This window comes from Arachis ipaensis, chromosome B05 (assembly GCF_000816755.2).
Source record: "Arachis ipaensis cultivar K30076 chromosome B05, Araip1.1, whole genome shotgun sequence".
NCBI lineage: Eukaryota > Viridiplantae > Streptophyta > Magnoliopsida > Fabales > Fabaceae > Arachis > Arachis ipaensis.
The window spans coordinates 88,847,919-88,860,692 of record NC_029789.2 but is presented as its reverse complement, the minus strand read 5'-3'; the positions used below and the strand labels follow the sequence as shown (position 1 = coordinate 88,860,692).

At 33.6% G+C, this 12,774-nt stretch overlaps 2 protein-coding genes across 3 annotated transcripts; one reads left to right on the top strand and one right to left on the bottom strand.

Annotated features, from left to right (window-relative positions):
* On the top strand, nucleotides 4,187–8,157 carry LOC107641937 (omega-6 fatty acid desaturase, chloroplastic-like). 2 transcript variants are annotated; one of them, XR_002363202.1, is made up of 8 exons: nucleotides 4,187–4,803; nucleotides 5,237–5,400; nucleotides 5,596–5,679; nucleotides 5,925–5,972; nucleotides 6,075–6,129; nucleotides 6,876–6,928; nucleotides 7,313–7,537; nucleotides 7,705–8,157. XR_002363202.1 is itself a non-coding variant. In XM_021124132.1 (6 exons), the coding sequence occupies exons 2-6, from the start codon at nucleotides 5,241–5,243 to the stop codon at nucleotides 6,877–6,879; spliced, it is 351 nt and encodes a 116-aa protein (XP_020979791.1). In that variant the 5' UTR covers nucleotides 4,187–4,803; nucleotides 5,237–5,240; the 3' UTR covers nucleotides 6,880–7,304. The 2 variants fall into 2 exon arrangements, 1 of the variants encoding a protein (XP_020979791.1); XM_021124132.1 differs by lacking the exons at nucleotides 7,313–7,537; nucleotides 7,705–8,157 and having other exon boundaries at nucleotides 6,876–7,304.
* Nucleotides 9,977–12,402, bottom strand: LOC110262355 (endonuclease 1-like). The gene is made up of 6 exons (XM_016347439.2): nucleotides 12,319–12,402; nucleotides 11,866–11,953; nucleotides 11,105–11,225; nucleotides 10,724–10,882; nucleotides 10,396–10,576; nucleotides 9,977–10,294 (listed from the first exon to the last, which is right to left on the bottom strand). Exons 4-6 carry the CDS (start codon nucleotides 10,856–10,858, stop codon nucleotides 10,194–10,196), a joined length of 417 nt encoding a protein of 138 aa, XP_016202925.1. The 5' UTR covers nucleotides 10,859–10,882; nucleotides 11,105–11,225; nucleotides 11,866–11,953; nucleotides 12,319–12,402; the 3' UTR covers nucleotides 9,977–10,193.

The following is a 12,774-nucleotide window of genomic DNA, read 5'->3' as shown; positions in this document are numbered from 1 at the left end:
GCACCAAGTTTTTGGCGCCGTTGCCGGGGATTGTTTGAGTTTTCGGCAAGCTTTTGGTCCGGTAACATCAGTGCCAGATTCCCTTTTGATCCGGTTCGTCCACCAAGTTTTTGGCGCCGTTGCCGGGGATTGTTTGAGTTTGGACAACTGACGGTTCATCTTGTTGCTCAGATTAGGTAATTTTCTTTTTGTTTTCTTTCCAAAATTTTTTCAAAAATCTTTCAAAATTTTCTGCTTTGTTTTCGAAAAAAAAAAATTGTTTTCAAAAATAAATTATTCTATGGCTTCAGAATTTTTAAGAATGAATTCTAGTGTTTCATGAAGCATGATTGAAGCCTGGCTGGCTGTAAAGCCATGTCTCAATCCTTATACCCAAGAGAAGAGCTTCTTTATCTTTCTTAGCCAATTGGCTGTTGAATGTAAGGAATGTCAGGCGTGTCATGTCTGAGTTACATACTAAAGCTTGGCTGGCTATTAAGCCATGCCTGACCCTTTGATTGGAGCTTTAGAGCATAAGATTCCTGGAATTCATATTAAAAATTTTGAATCCATATTTTTCTTTTTCAAAATAGTTTTTCGAAAAATATAAAATAAAAATCCAAAAAAAAAATTAGAAAATCATAAAAATCAAAAATATTTTTCTATTTCTTGTTTGAGTCTTGAGTCACATCATAAGTTTGGTGTCAATTGCATGTGCATCTTGCATATTTCGAAAATTTCATGCATTGCATATTTTTCATGTTTTTCAAAAAAAAAAAATTTTTTTTTTTTGAAAAACATGAAAAATATGCAATGCATGAAATTTTCGAAATATGCAAGATGCACATGCAATTGACACCAAACTTATGATGTGACTCAAGACTCAAACAAGAAATAGAAAAATATTTTTGATTTTTATGATTTTCTAATTTTTTTTTTTGGAAAACATGAAAAATATGCAATGCATGAAATTTTCGAAATATGCAAGATGCACATGCAATTGACACCAAACTTATGATGTGACTCAAGACTCAAACAAGAAAAAGAAAAAAAATTTTTTTTCTTTTTCTTGTTTGAGTCTTGAGTCACATCATAAGTTTGGTGTCAATTGCATGTGCATCTTGCATATTTCGAAAATTTCATGCATTGCATATTTTTCATGTTTTCCAAAAAAAAAAATTCAAATCTTTTTCAAAACTAATTTCAATCATATCTTTTCAAAAATATCTTTTCAAAATATCTTTCCTAACCTCCTAACTTCCTATCTTTTCAAAATTTGTTTCAACTAACTAACTAACTTTTTGTTTGTTTCTTAACTTTTTCAAAACCACCTAACTAACTCCCTCTCTCTAATTTTCGAAAATACCTCCCTTTTTTTTTTTTTCAAAAATTTCTTTTTAATTAACTAATTATTTTTATTTTTATTTTTGATTTCAAAAAAAAAAAATTTTCGAAAAAAATACTAAATATTTTTCAAAAACCAATTTTCAAAAATCACTAACTCCTTTTCAAAATAATTTTCGAAAATTATACCTCTCCCATCCTATTCTATTTAGTCATTCCTATCCTAACATCTCATCTCACATCTCTTCCATTGGTACAGTTGTGTTTCTTCCTTTACATCACATTCTTTATCTCCCCCTCTTCTTCCACTCACACAGGAATCCCTATACTGTGGTATAAAGGATCTCTATTATTATTATCATTTTTCTGGCCGAAGAGCTGTGATTGATGTTGACAGAGGTGAAATAGTCCTTCAATGGAATGAGGACTCCCTTGTGTTTAAAACTCAAGGATCTCCCTCTGCAACCATGGAGAGGAAGCAAAAAAAGCTTCCCTCCAAGCAGAGTCAACCAGAGCCCCCACAGTCAAACTCTAAGTTTGGTGTTGGGAGGCCACAGCCAAACTCTAAGTTTGGTGTTGAACTCCCATATCCAAACTCTAAGTTTGGTGTTGGAGAGTCTCAACAAAGCTCTACACATCTGTGAGGCTCCATGAGAGCCCACTGTCAAGCTATTGACATTAAAGAAGCGCTTGTTGGGAGGCAACCCAATGTTTATCTAATTTTTTTATTATTTTTCATGTTTTCGTAGGTTCATGATCATGTGGAGTCACAAAATAATTATAAAAATTGAAAACGGAATCAAAAACAGCAGAAGAAAAATCACACCCTGGAGGAGCATCTGTCTGGCGTTCAAACGCCAGTGAACCTTATGGAAACACCTATAACTCAACATGGAGAAATCATCCAAATTTCTCATGGAAGGATCAGAAGCCTCAACAAGGCTTTAACAATGGTGGGAGAAACAGGTTTAGCAATAGCAAACCTTTTCCATCATCAACTCAGCAACAGACAGAGAACTCTAGACAAAACGCTTCTAATTTAGCAAATCTAGTCTCTGATCTATCTAAGGCCACTGAAAGTTTCATGAATGAAACAAGGTCTTCCATTAGAAATCTGGAAGCACAAGTGGGCCAGCTGAGTAAAAAGATCACTGAAATCCCTCCTAGTGCTCTCCCAAGCAATACAGAAGAGAACCCAAAAGGAGAGTGCAAGGCCATTGACATAAGCGCCATGGCCGAACCTGTGAGGAGAGGAGAGGACGTGAATCCCAAGGAGGAAGACCTCCTGGGAAGCAGAAATCAGATTCAGAGGTTGAAAAAGGACTGCTGATGTTGTTGGATTCTGACCTCCCTGCACTCAAAGTGGATTTTCAGGAGCTACAGAACTCGAAATGGCGCGCTTCCAATTGAGTTGGAAAGTAGACATCCAGGGCTTTCCAGAAATATATAATAGTCCATACTTTGGCCAAGAATTGACGACGTAAACTGGCGTTCAACGCCAGCCTTCTGCCCAATATAGCTTGCTTCAAGCCAACAATCTCTGTGGGATCGACCCTTACTCACGTAAGGTTTATTACTTGGACGACCCAGTACACTTGCTGGTTAGTTGAACGGAGTTGTGTCCACACATAGTAAAGAGCCATAATAATGATTCCATACAATAACAAAGAGTACTACATTAATGTGATCACAATTTCGTCCACCAGATCCCTTTAGATTACTCCCAAAATCGTGACTATATACCCTTTTAGATTACCTTTTATTAAAAAACCGTGATCATAGATACTTTTTAGCACGATTTTTAACCATGGGTACTTTTTTTAGGTCATTATAGCACCAAATTTTCTAACACAACACATCCCCGCCTTATATTCATTTGGCGCATGAACATAATGCCAATTCGATTAGCCTATAATACATCACAGTTAAGAAAAAAACCAAATCATCTATCCAGAAGCCTAGTATACCAAAAACCAGAAGAAGCCCAAGAGCCCCTCTATTGTTCGTGTCCACATAATGACAATTGCACCCACAATATAAGCAAAATTTATATGGTCAATTAGATGGTTTTATACCTTAGCCAAGTGGATTATGTATAGAAAATTGAAGTAGTCCGTATACACTAAAACATGTTCACGTTGGCATCTAATCTTTAATTACCAATACCATAAACTAATCACTAAGGGATCACTTTCAATATGTTCCAAAGGGATCACCAAAAGAAGTTCAAAATTTCACCATGTGTGGAAAGAATTGAGTTAAGACTCAAAGTGGTCCTTCAAGTTACACTCGAGTCTCATAGTAGTTCCTGAAATTAATAGTTACTCATATGCAACCCTGAAATTGTACTCTGGAACTCAGAGTCATCCTTCAAGCATTTTCAGTCAACTAGGCTTCACCGGAAAGATGAGGTGGACTCTCTTTTGACATGTTGGCAAGCCTAAAATGACACAGTGTTGGTTTGGCGCCTAATTTGGGCCAAACGATGTTGTTTTCATGGGCAGAAGTATAACTCAACATTTTCTCTCCCTTCCAAAACAGAAACACAAACACCCGCTACTAGAAAATTAGTTATTACAGACGGATATTTCTGATGGATTTTATCCCACGGAAATCCAGACGGAATTTCAGAGAGATTTTTTGTCGGAAAACAAAAAAAATGAATTAGCATAAATTACAGATGGAAAAAAATCCGTCGATAATTCTATCGGAAAAATTAATTTCTTTTCATGAGAAATGGTTACAGGTGGAAAATCCGTCTGTAATTAAATGGACAGAATGCTGCATTTTATTAAATTATTACAGACGAATTTTCTGTCTGTAATTTAAAATTTTCCATCGAAAATATTAAAATAAGGTTCAGCGTTACTAACTCCTCCTCATTTCACATATTCTTCCCCGCGCCTCCACACCCTCCCCTCCAAATGCTCTATCGGCGGCGCTTCTCAGCCTTGCACCGCCGCCGCACCTTTTGCCGCCGCCACACTGAACCTCCATTGCACTGAACTTCCATTGCCCCGTCACACCCCTTCTTGGCTCTTCTATGTGTGTTGCTCACGTCGTTCCCTTTCGAACCCTAATGTGCATTTCTCCGCCACCGTCTTCGTCGCCTTTGTCTACCTTCGCGATTTTATAAAACTACAGCACCGATCGCTCATTCAGCGGCACTAACTATAACCAATGGCGTCCGCCGAGCAGCCATTGAAGAAGCGAAAGCACAACACTCTCCCGGAATCCCCACTGCCACACCACCGCCGCTAGCACCGCCGCCACAATCTCCTCAAACCCTAGCTCGTCCGCGTACTCCTCCTCCTCTGCCTTTGTCACAGGATGAGGTCGTCACCAAGCAGAGGAACAAAGATGAGGTTCGAACCATGTTTGAGAGCTACCGTCGCATCAAGCTCTTCCTGTCAAAGAAGGAAAGTGATTTCATCCATGACCTTGAACAGAGCTTCTTCGCTCTCGTAAATGCTTCCAGAGGTAAACACTACTAAACAACACTTCATAGTTCATTCTCTATCTTTTTGGAGAGTATAAATTTGAAATCAAGGTTAATGAATTTGAGTTTGTTTATACCATTCAGATCCTAATGTACCATTCTTCTCTTCCTCAGAATGGTTGAGTTTGAGGTAATATCTCCATTGTTATAGGTTGTATGAAGATATTGCTTGGCACCCTGTTTGGAAAGATGAGTTTGATTCATCTCCTGTTTTGCAAAATGCAATAATATATTTCAAACTTGGATGTCTATTGCTCACCGGGATGGTACATTATGAGATTTTTATTCTATGTGATCAACTATGCCCTATAATATCATTGTTTTGTTCCTCAAGAACTTCTTCGTTGACTTGAGCAGTGGGCAGTCTCAATTTTAATCTATACTAAATCTTGATATAACCATGCCCTCTGGCAGGTTGATGTGGCACTTTGATTTGAAGAAGTTCAGGACAAATGAAGTAAAGAGGGTCAAGATAAGTTTAGCTTGTGTTTTTGCCTTTATGGCAATTGGATGGCCGTTAATTATTTATAAGACAAGAATCATGCGATGGATCAAATTCTGGTTCATGCCATGGCTGGGTAATTTCACTTAACATGTAAAATTTGATATATGGTTATACCATTGGAGTTGGTAACATAGTTTTCAGTATCATTTCATATCATAAGCTACACTGATTATATTTTGATAAAAGATGATCAATTCAATAGTGTTTATAAATTGTAAAATGGATACTATTAATTTATTCTCATACAATCTGACGATCCCTTTTTCAGGCCTTTTCCTAACATATCTTGGGCTATACTTGATGAAAGGTCATGGACAACCGGCACTTCTCTACCTTGTTCCATGTACCTTAGGTAAGTAAATTAGTAGTAGTAGTAGTAAAAGTACATGGAAAAGTATATAGAAAACTAATGGAAATGTTCCTTATCCATTCTTGTGTTATGTTATTTGCTGAGAATGTTTAATAATTTTTCTATTTTTCTATTTTGCAAATATCTATTTTTTATTTTTGGTTGAATGATTACGTGATTACTTGCTCTTTGTTAGAAATTCCATGTCTCATTCTACATGAGTTGACTTTTGCTTTGTTTATCGCTAGGTTCAAGAAAAATGGCAAAGAGTTACTTCAAACAAGAACATGATCTTGGTATATATTACTGGTTTCTTTCTTTTTTTGGTGATGAATACTTGTTTTGATTGTGTGTTTTATTGTTGCTAATATACAGCAATGATTAATTATTGTCTTCAGAGAAGAGAAAAGCTGAGGCTGCTAGGTTAGGGAGAAATATTCGGATCGTATCCCGGTGAGAATTCATAGTGATTTTCTCTTTGCAGCTATCCCTTATTGATGCTACTGATGTTGAATCATGTACTTGTGTAAAAGACAAAGTTATCTCTTTTGTTGGTTATAGAGCCAATGCTTTTGATTTCGTTGATTCTTTTGGGCCTATTCTAGCAAGCAAATTGTGGTTAATAGTAGTAACTGCATGTTAGCTACCTACCTACATCTTTGACACTTTAGCATATAGTATTATACACTATGGGAAATACTTTGTTTGGAGGTTTGGTATCATGGCAAGTGCTTTTTCTTTTATAATTTTAGTTCTTCTTTAACTATAGTCTCTACATGTATGGCTTTATTTTTGTGGGAAAATCCTTTATTGGAGCTGAAATGACTCACTACAGAATGATTCAGATTGTTGAATCAATAAATTAAATTCAAGAGCTAATGTTGAAATGATTTTTATATATGATTCTATGTATTTGTGGACAAGGGGCTGAACAGTTTTATTGTATTCTACTCGAGTTTTAGTATTATGGTTACATCATTCCTTTCATTTGATGCGAATTAATGGGATAAGAATATCCAATTCAGCTTTAGAGATAGAATAATTTTAAGTTTTCAGGAAGAAACAGGCGTGATATTTTATTAGACAAGAACAATTCATGTTTAGTTTATGATCCTAGTTGCTACTTGTGATACCTGAATATGAACATCAATGATGCATCTCTAGTTGTTGTGCTAAATATTCTCTGGATATTTCTGAAGGTGATTGTGGAGAAGGCAGAAAGAAATGATATCCCAAGTATTGACAATAAAAAGTAAGAGATTCTTAGAATTTATCATATCATCTGGAATTGTCGAATTAGTTTTCTACTAATATTTTTGTTTCTTTCAAAGTAATGGGGTGGTGAAATTTTTATAGCAACTTCTTTAGATAATCAAGAATTTTTCTTGCAATGGTTGTGATTATAACAAGCAAATTTTTTATCCTAGAAGCTTGCTCCAATAAATATTTTTTCTACTATATGAATGATTTTTTCACAAATTTCACATTGCATTGGAAGTTTTTATCTTGAAGTAAACCATTGTTGTCTTAAAACCAACAGACAATATAATTTTTTCAAGAAATATTGTTGTTGTTTAGATTTTCTAAAATTGGTTTTGCATTTTTGACACAATTATCATATATAATTGAATACTAGAACAAGAACAAGAATAAGAACACACTGAATTTCATCACTGAGGTTTGCACAAGTGGGAATCTGAGGGAGTATAGAAAGAGGCATAGACATGTTTCATTGAAGGCACTTAAGAAGTGGTAAAAGCAGATTCTTAGAGGGTTGAATTATTTGCACACTCATGAACCTTGCATCATCCATAGGGACTTGAATTGCAGCAATGTTTTTGTCAATGGGAATGTTGGCCAGGTAAATCTATTTTCAATAAAAAAGGGGTGTACTTCCCATACATCTTTATTAGTTCTTTAGTCTTTACTTTTTTTTTGGTCGGTATTTAATTTGGTAATAAAGAAGAAATTGTATATTGTGATTTAAATAAAATCGCTCATGCACTATATCTTACTCTGTTATTTCAGTTTGGGTGTTTGAGCTGTGTTTGTAACATCCCAAAATTGGGTGAAGAAAGACAAGCTGAGAAAGGAGCCAAGGAAGGAGGATCTAAGGTTCTCGGCCAAGTTTTGCTGCAAACTAGCTACATTCTCCCTTAAAGCTTCATTTTTTAGCTTCAAAAAAATAGGATATTCTTGTTTAATTGATTTAGTTGAATGCATGTGACTGTAAGTTAATTAGCAAGTAGGATATTCATACACTATATCTTACTCTAATTACATGTCGGCACTAAAAACATCTAGCAATTTGTTTAGCTTGGCTTGGCTTGGAAAATATACACGTTAAGAGATTTCTTATTCCATAAGATTTGACTACATGCTCTTTTAATTAAATATTTGTTTGTGATGAATTATAGTTGATGTATCAACACACTTTGATGTATGGTTGTTACGTAATATTATAGTTGATGTATTAATACACTTTGTTTATGTTTTGAATTATATTAACTTGCTTGTTTATAGTACTTTTCTTTTAGTTTGATAATACGATGAATTTGTTTATTTTTTGAAATATTATAAATATTCGAATACAAAATAGATAAAAAATTGTATTTATTAAATTTATATTTATTTTATATGAAAACAGATTTATTTTTGTAATAGAAAAATTTAAAAAAATTATTTTACCTTACCGACGGATTTACAGACGGATTTTCTGTCTGTAATTAGAGTGTAAGATGGTTTCCAAGATTCAAATTACAGACGAAAAATCTGTCGGAAAATTCGTCTGTAATTACAGACGGAAAATCCGTCAGAAAGTTCGTCGTCTTAGGGAAATGGATAGAGAATTTACAGAGGGAAAATTCGTCGGTAACTGGTAAAAATCCGTCGGTAATTTTCCGAGAGAAAAAAATTTGTCGGTAAATAATTTCCGACGAGGCTTTTACAGAGGGACAAAATCCGTCGGTAATTTTGTCAGTAACCGAAAATTCGTCTGTAATAAAGACTAAATTTGTCTGTAAATCTGTCTGTATTAATCCATTTTCTAGTTGTGACCTTCCTTCAAAACCTATCTTCAATGGCGCTACTCTGAGTGACATTACTATAGCATCTTCCTTCAAAACTCGACTGGTCTCCATAGTTGGCTTTTCTGTCGTCGTTTGTGAGTGTTTTCAAAAAAGGATTTCTCTAATAGCGATAAGCAAAAAGGATCTCTCTAGCCATAGAAGATGCTCTGTTTGTGGTAAATCTTGTTATTTTGTTTTTCTTTAGTAGTTACATAGGATTATTTGATTAATTCCTGTTTCAATTTTTTGATTTTGTGTTAGTGATAATGTGGTTTAGGGTTGAAATGCATTTACTGTTGACTATAGGGTTTATGTTTTACTTCTTGTACTATATTGATATTAGCATTAGGATGATGTTTCTCTTTCTAAATAAATATTTGAATTGTATCATATATTGATATGCTACATTAGTGAGGATATTATCCTAACTTGTATCATTATAGCTCCTAAATTTTAAAGCTGTATTGCTTAATAATTGTTGTCTTTGTTGGTGCTAATTCTTATTTTAAACTTGATATGCATCATTTATGGGATGAATAGGTATATTTCCTGCACGAGTTTTGTAACTTAAGCAAGAGCTTACAAATGGTCTAGTAGCTTCGGTTCTTTAGGTAATTACATGTGATATTGTGATCATGGAACTCACAACTAGAAAATTGTTTAATACAGATAGTTTTACGGACATATTTGGTCTTTATTACAGACGGATTTTTGGTTACCGACGGATTTTGTCCCTCTGTAAAAGTCTCGTCGGAAATTATTTACCGACAGATTTTTTTCGTCGGTAATTTACCGACGAATTTTTACTAGTTACCGACAGATTTTCCCTCAGTAAATTCTCCCCTCTATTTCCCTTGGGTGTCAACCTTTCCGACGGATTTTTCATTGGTAATTAGAGACAGATTTTCCGACGGATTTTCCGTCGGTAATTAGAGACAGATTTTTCGACAGATTTTCTGTTAGTAATTAGAGACAGATTTTTCGTCGGTAATTTAAGCCTTGGAATACCATTCCAAACTCTGAATACAGACAGAAAATTCGTCTGTAAATTCATCAGTAAGATAAAATAGAATTTTTTTAGATTTTTTCATTGCAAAATAAACATATTTTCATACAAAATAAATATAAAAAACTCAACTTAACTTATATAAATTATATATTGTTTTTTTTTCCTTTAGGGTATATGAAAAATAGATTATCTATATAATATTCTTTGCATATAACTCAACTCATTCAATAATGTACAGTTATACATTCATATGGAGTGAAAATTACATTCATGTCTTAGAAACATTAGTAGAGTAGCATCATTAGAATTTTCTAAAATTTCTTCAACAATACAAGCTAAGCTAGAAACCACTCATATGGTATAGAACTTTATGGTTTCTATGTACACTTTTTAGAGGAGATGATGAACACATTCAGGAGCTGCATACCCCATTGTTCCTACTACCTGATTGACATTCTGTAATGCAAAAGCTGAGAAGTGAAATTTTTTACAGTACCAGCAACACACATATCCTTCACTCCATGCTGATCATGGCAGTCCCCTATGGTAAGAATAGCAAAAACAGAGAGAATTTTGTATTAACATTTTTAGAGCAGAAAGTTTGATATAAATAGAAGCCTTTAATCTTTAGTTGATACTCACTTGAGTAAGAAAAAGAACAAGAATCATCTGGTGTGTCAATAAAGTGAAGTGGACTTGTCCACCTATATTTGTACCGGTGCCTTATTTGGTCTGGCCATACACAAAGGGCTGATAAGTGTCCTTTAACATACTCAGGTAACAAATGATGAACAACTTCTGTTGCCTCAGGCTCTAAAAGTGACTACAAAATAGAAATCAATTACAATTTAATTATTTGTATTTAATTCATTAGCCAATACTAATTTTTTTCGTGGAAACCACATGTATCTTCCAAGAAAGGCGATTTTGCTCGAACCAGTAGTCGCCTTAAATCAGAATTGAAGTTTACCTGTGCAATTTTGCAGGTTATCATATGACCCTCTTTACTCCAAGCATTGGCACCAGGTGCTGAATTGAAAGCAGCTCCTAACAACAAAAGAAGTGCTAATGGAAGAGAACCCCACAAACCTCCAAGCCTATCCATCTCTTTTGAATATGTTTTCCTATACTGAAACAAAGAAAAATAATCTTGCAAATGAATAATAAGCCTCTAAAACCTTTTTGTTTTATATATTTATAGTTTGTTAAGAAACACGTTAAGGGGTTTTCATTGAGTGCAAGATTTAACTATCTGCTTATTTAATTTAGGTACTCTCAAAGTTGACCTTAAACAGATTATCAAACAACACATAATGCACAACTATAATTTTAAGTAGTTAAAAGTATCAACCTTGAAAACAAATCAAGGTAGCAGTAACCTAAGATTTCACTAGAACCTGAGTCAAGTACTGAAAACACTCGAACATCAGAATGCCAAACATCAGCTCCTGCTATTTCCTCAAACCTTAAACCTGCACAGAAAAAGGAGTCTCAATGTATATTTAGTAGTTATTTACTAAATAGAAATTTTAAAACATCGGGAGATATCCAAGGAATGTATATTTAGTAGTTATTTACTCAATGTATGTTCTTTGAAGATTTCAGTTGGCAGTGTAGTTGAGATTAATTAAGTTGTAAATAGGTGCACTTTGAATACTGAAAAGCCTCCATCGGGCATTATTTTTTTTATTAGTTTATGTGTTAATTAATAACTATGTTACTGTATGCAAAAGTAGGCTTGGCTTTATTAATTAAATAACAATCTTTCTTGGTTCCTTTTGTTTGCCCAACAAGTAAAAGACTTGCATTTGCCAATTATCACTTGAAGCACTTCTTTTACGGACCAATCGCCACTCCATGGTTGATAGTGTGTGGCGAGGTAAGGCTTATCTACACCAACACTATAACTCCATGGTTCGTTAAGTGTAATCCAATGTTTCACTCTATCTCCAAATTCTTTAAAGCATAACTCCGAATAATCTTCAAAATCCTTTCTGTAAAAAAGTATATATGTACATACAAATCAATATATAATTGTTTCAACTTTCAAGTGTAGTAGCTTAAATTGCAGTTATGTGTAGAAATTCTTGTAGTAGTGACATCACTACTTACGTAATATTAGGGCTGTAGAAGCCACTGTAGTCATCTTGTAAGGCTTGGGGAAGATCAAAATGGAAAAGGGTCGCAAATGGTTCTAGACCTACTTGTCAATAATATCAAAATAAATTAATATATGAATGAAAAAAAAGAATTTAATTTTTAATAATGAATTCGATTTTTAAACTACAGAGACTAAAATCATACTTAACCCTTAAATTAATTAGTTAGAGAAGTTTGTTATTGTAAATTCTACCCTATAAAATATATTTTTTGTAGTCGATTTGTGAGTTTGAGACAGCTCGTAAATTTTTTGCCAGACAAAGCTTTATAAATAAATTTCAATTGTTAATGAACTCAACTATGAGTTGAATTTAATTTACGTGAGTTGAACTTGATTTTAACATGGCTCAATTCAGTTCAACTCATTTCTATCTTTAACAATAAATATAATAATTAAGACCCTACCATTAGTGAGAAGCTCATTGATAATGTTGTTGTAATATTTTATTCCTTCTTGATTTATGCCCGAACTAATTTTTCCTTCTGCATAGAATATTGATGAAGAGATGAGATATTCAATTAGATGAAACCCATAATTAATTAAGGATGTTCATTAGTAAATATAATATAATAGTGTCTACTTACTGGCAATTTTTTTTTTTAACTTTTTTAATAATAATAATAATAATAATAATAATAATAATAATAATAATAATAATAATAATAATAATAATAATAATAATAATAATAATAATAATCTATACCAATATATAATAGAGATACACAGATTTAATATCTAATTCTTTTTTCCTCTCTTTTGTTTCTGTTCTTTTTTATTAAAAAATGGGTTTACCTGTAATAGAATTTAAAAACTGAACCACTCCTAATAAAAAAAACTGACACCACATACTCAGGATATAA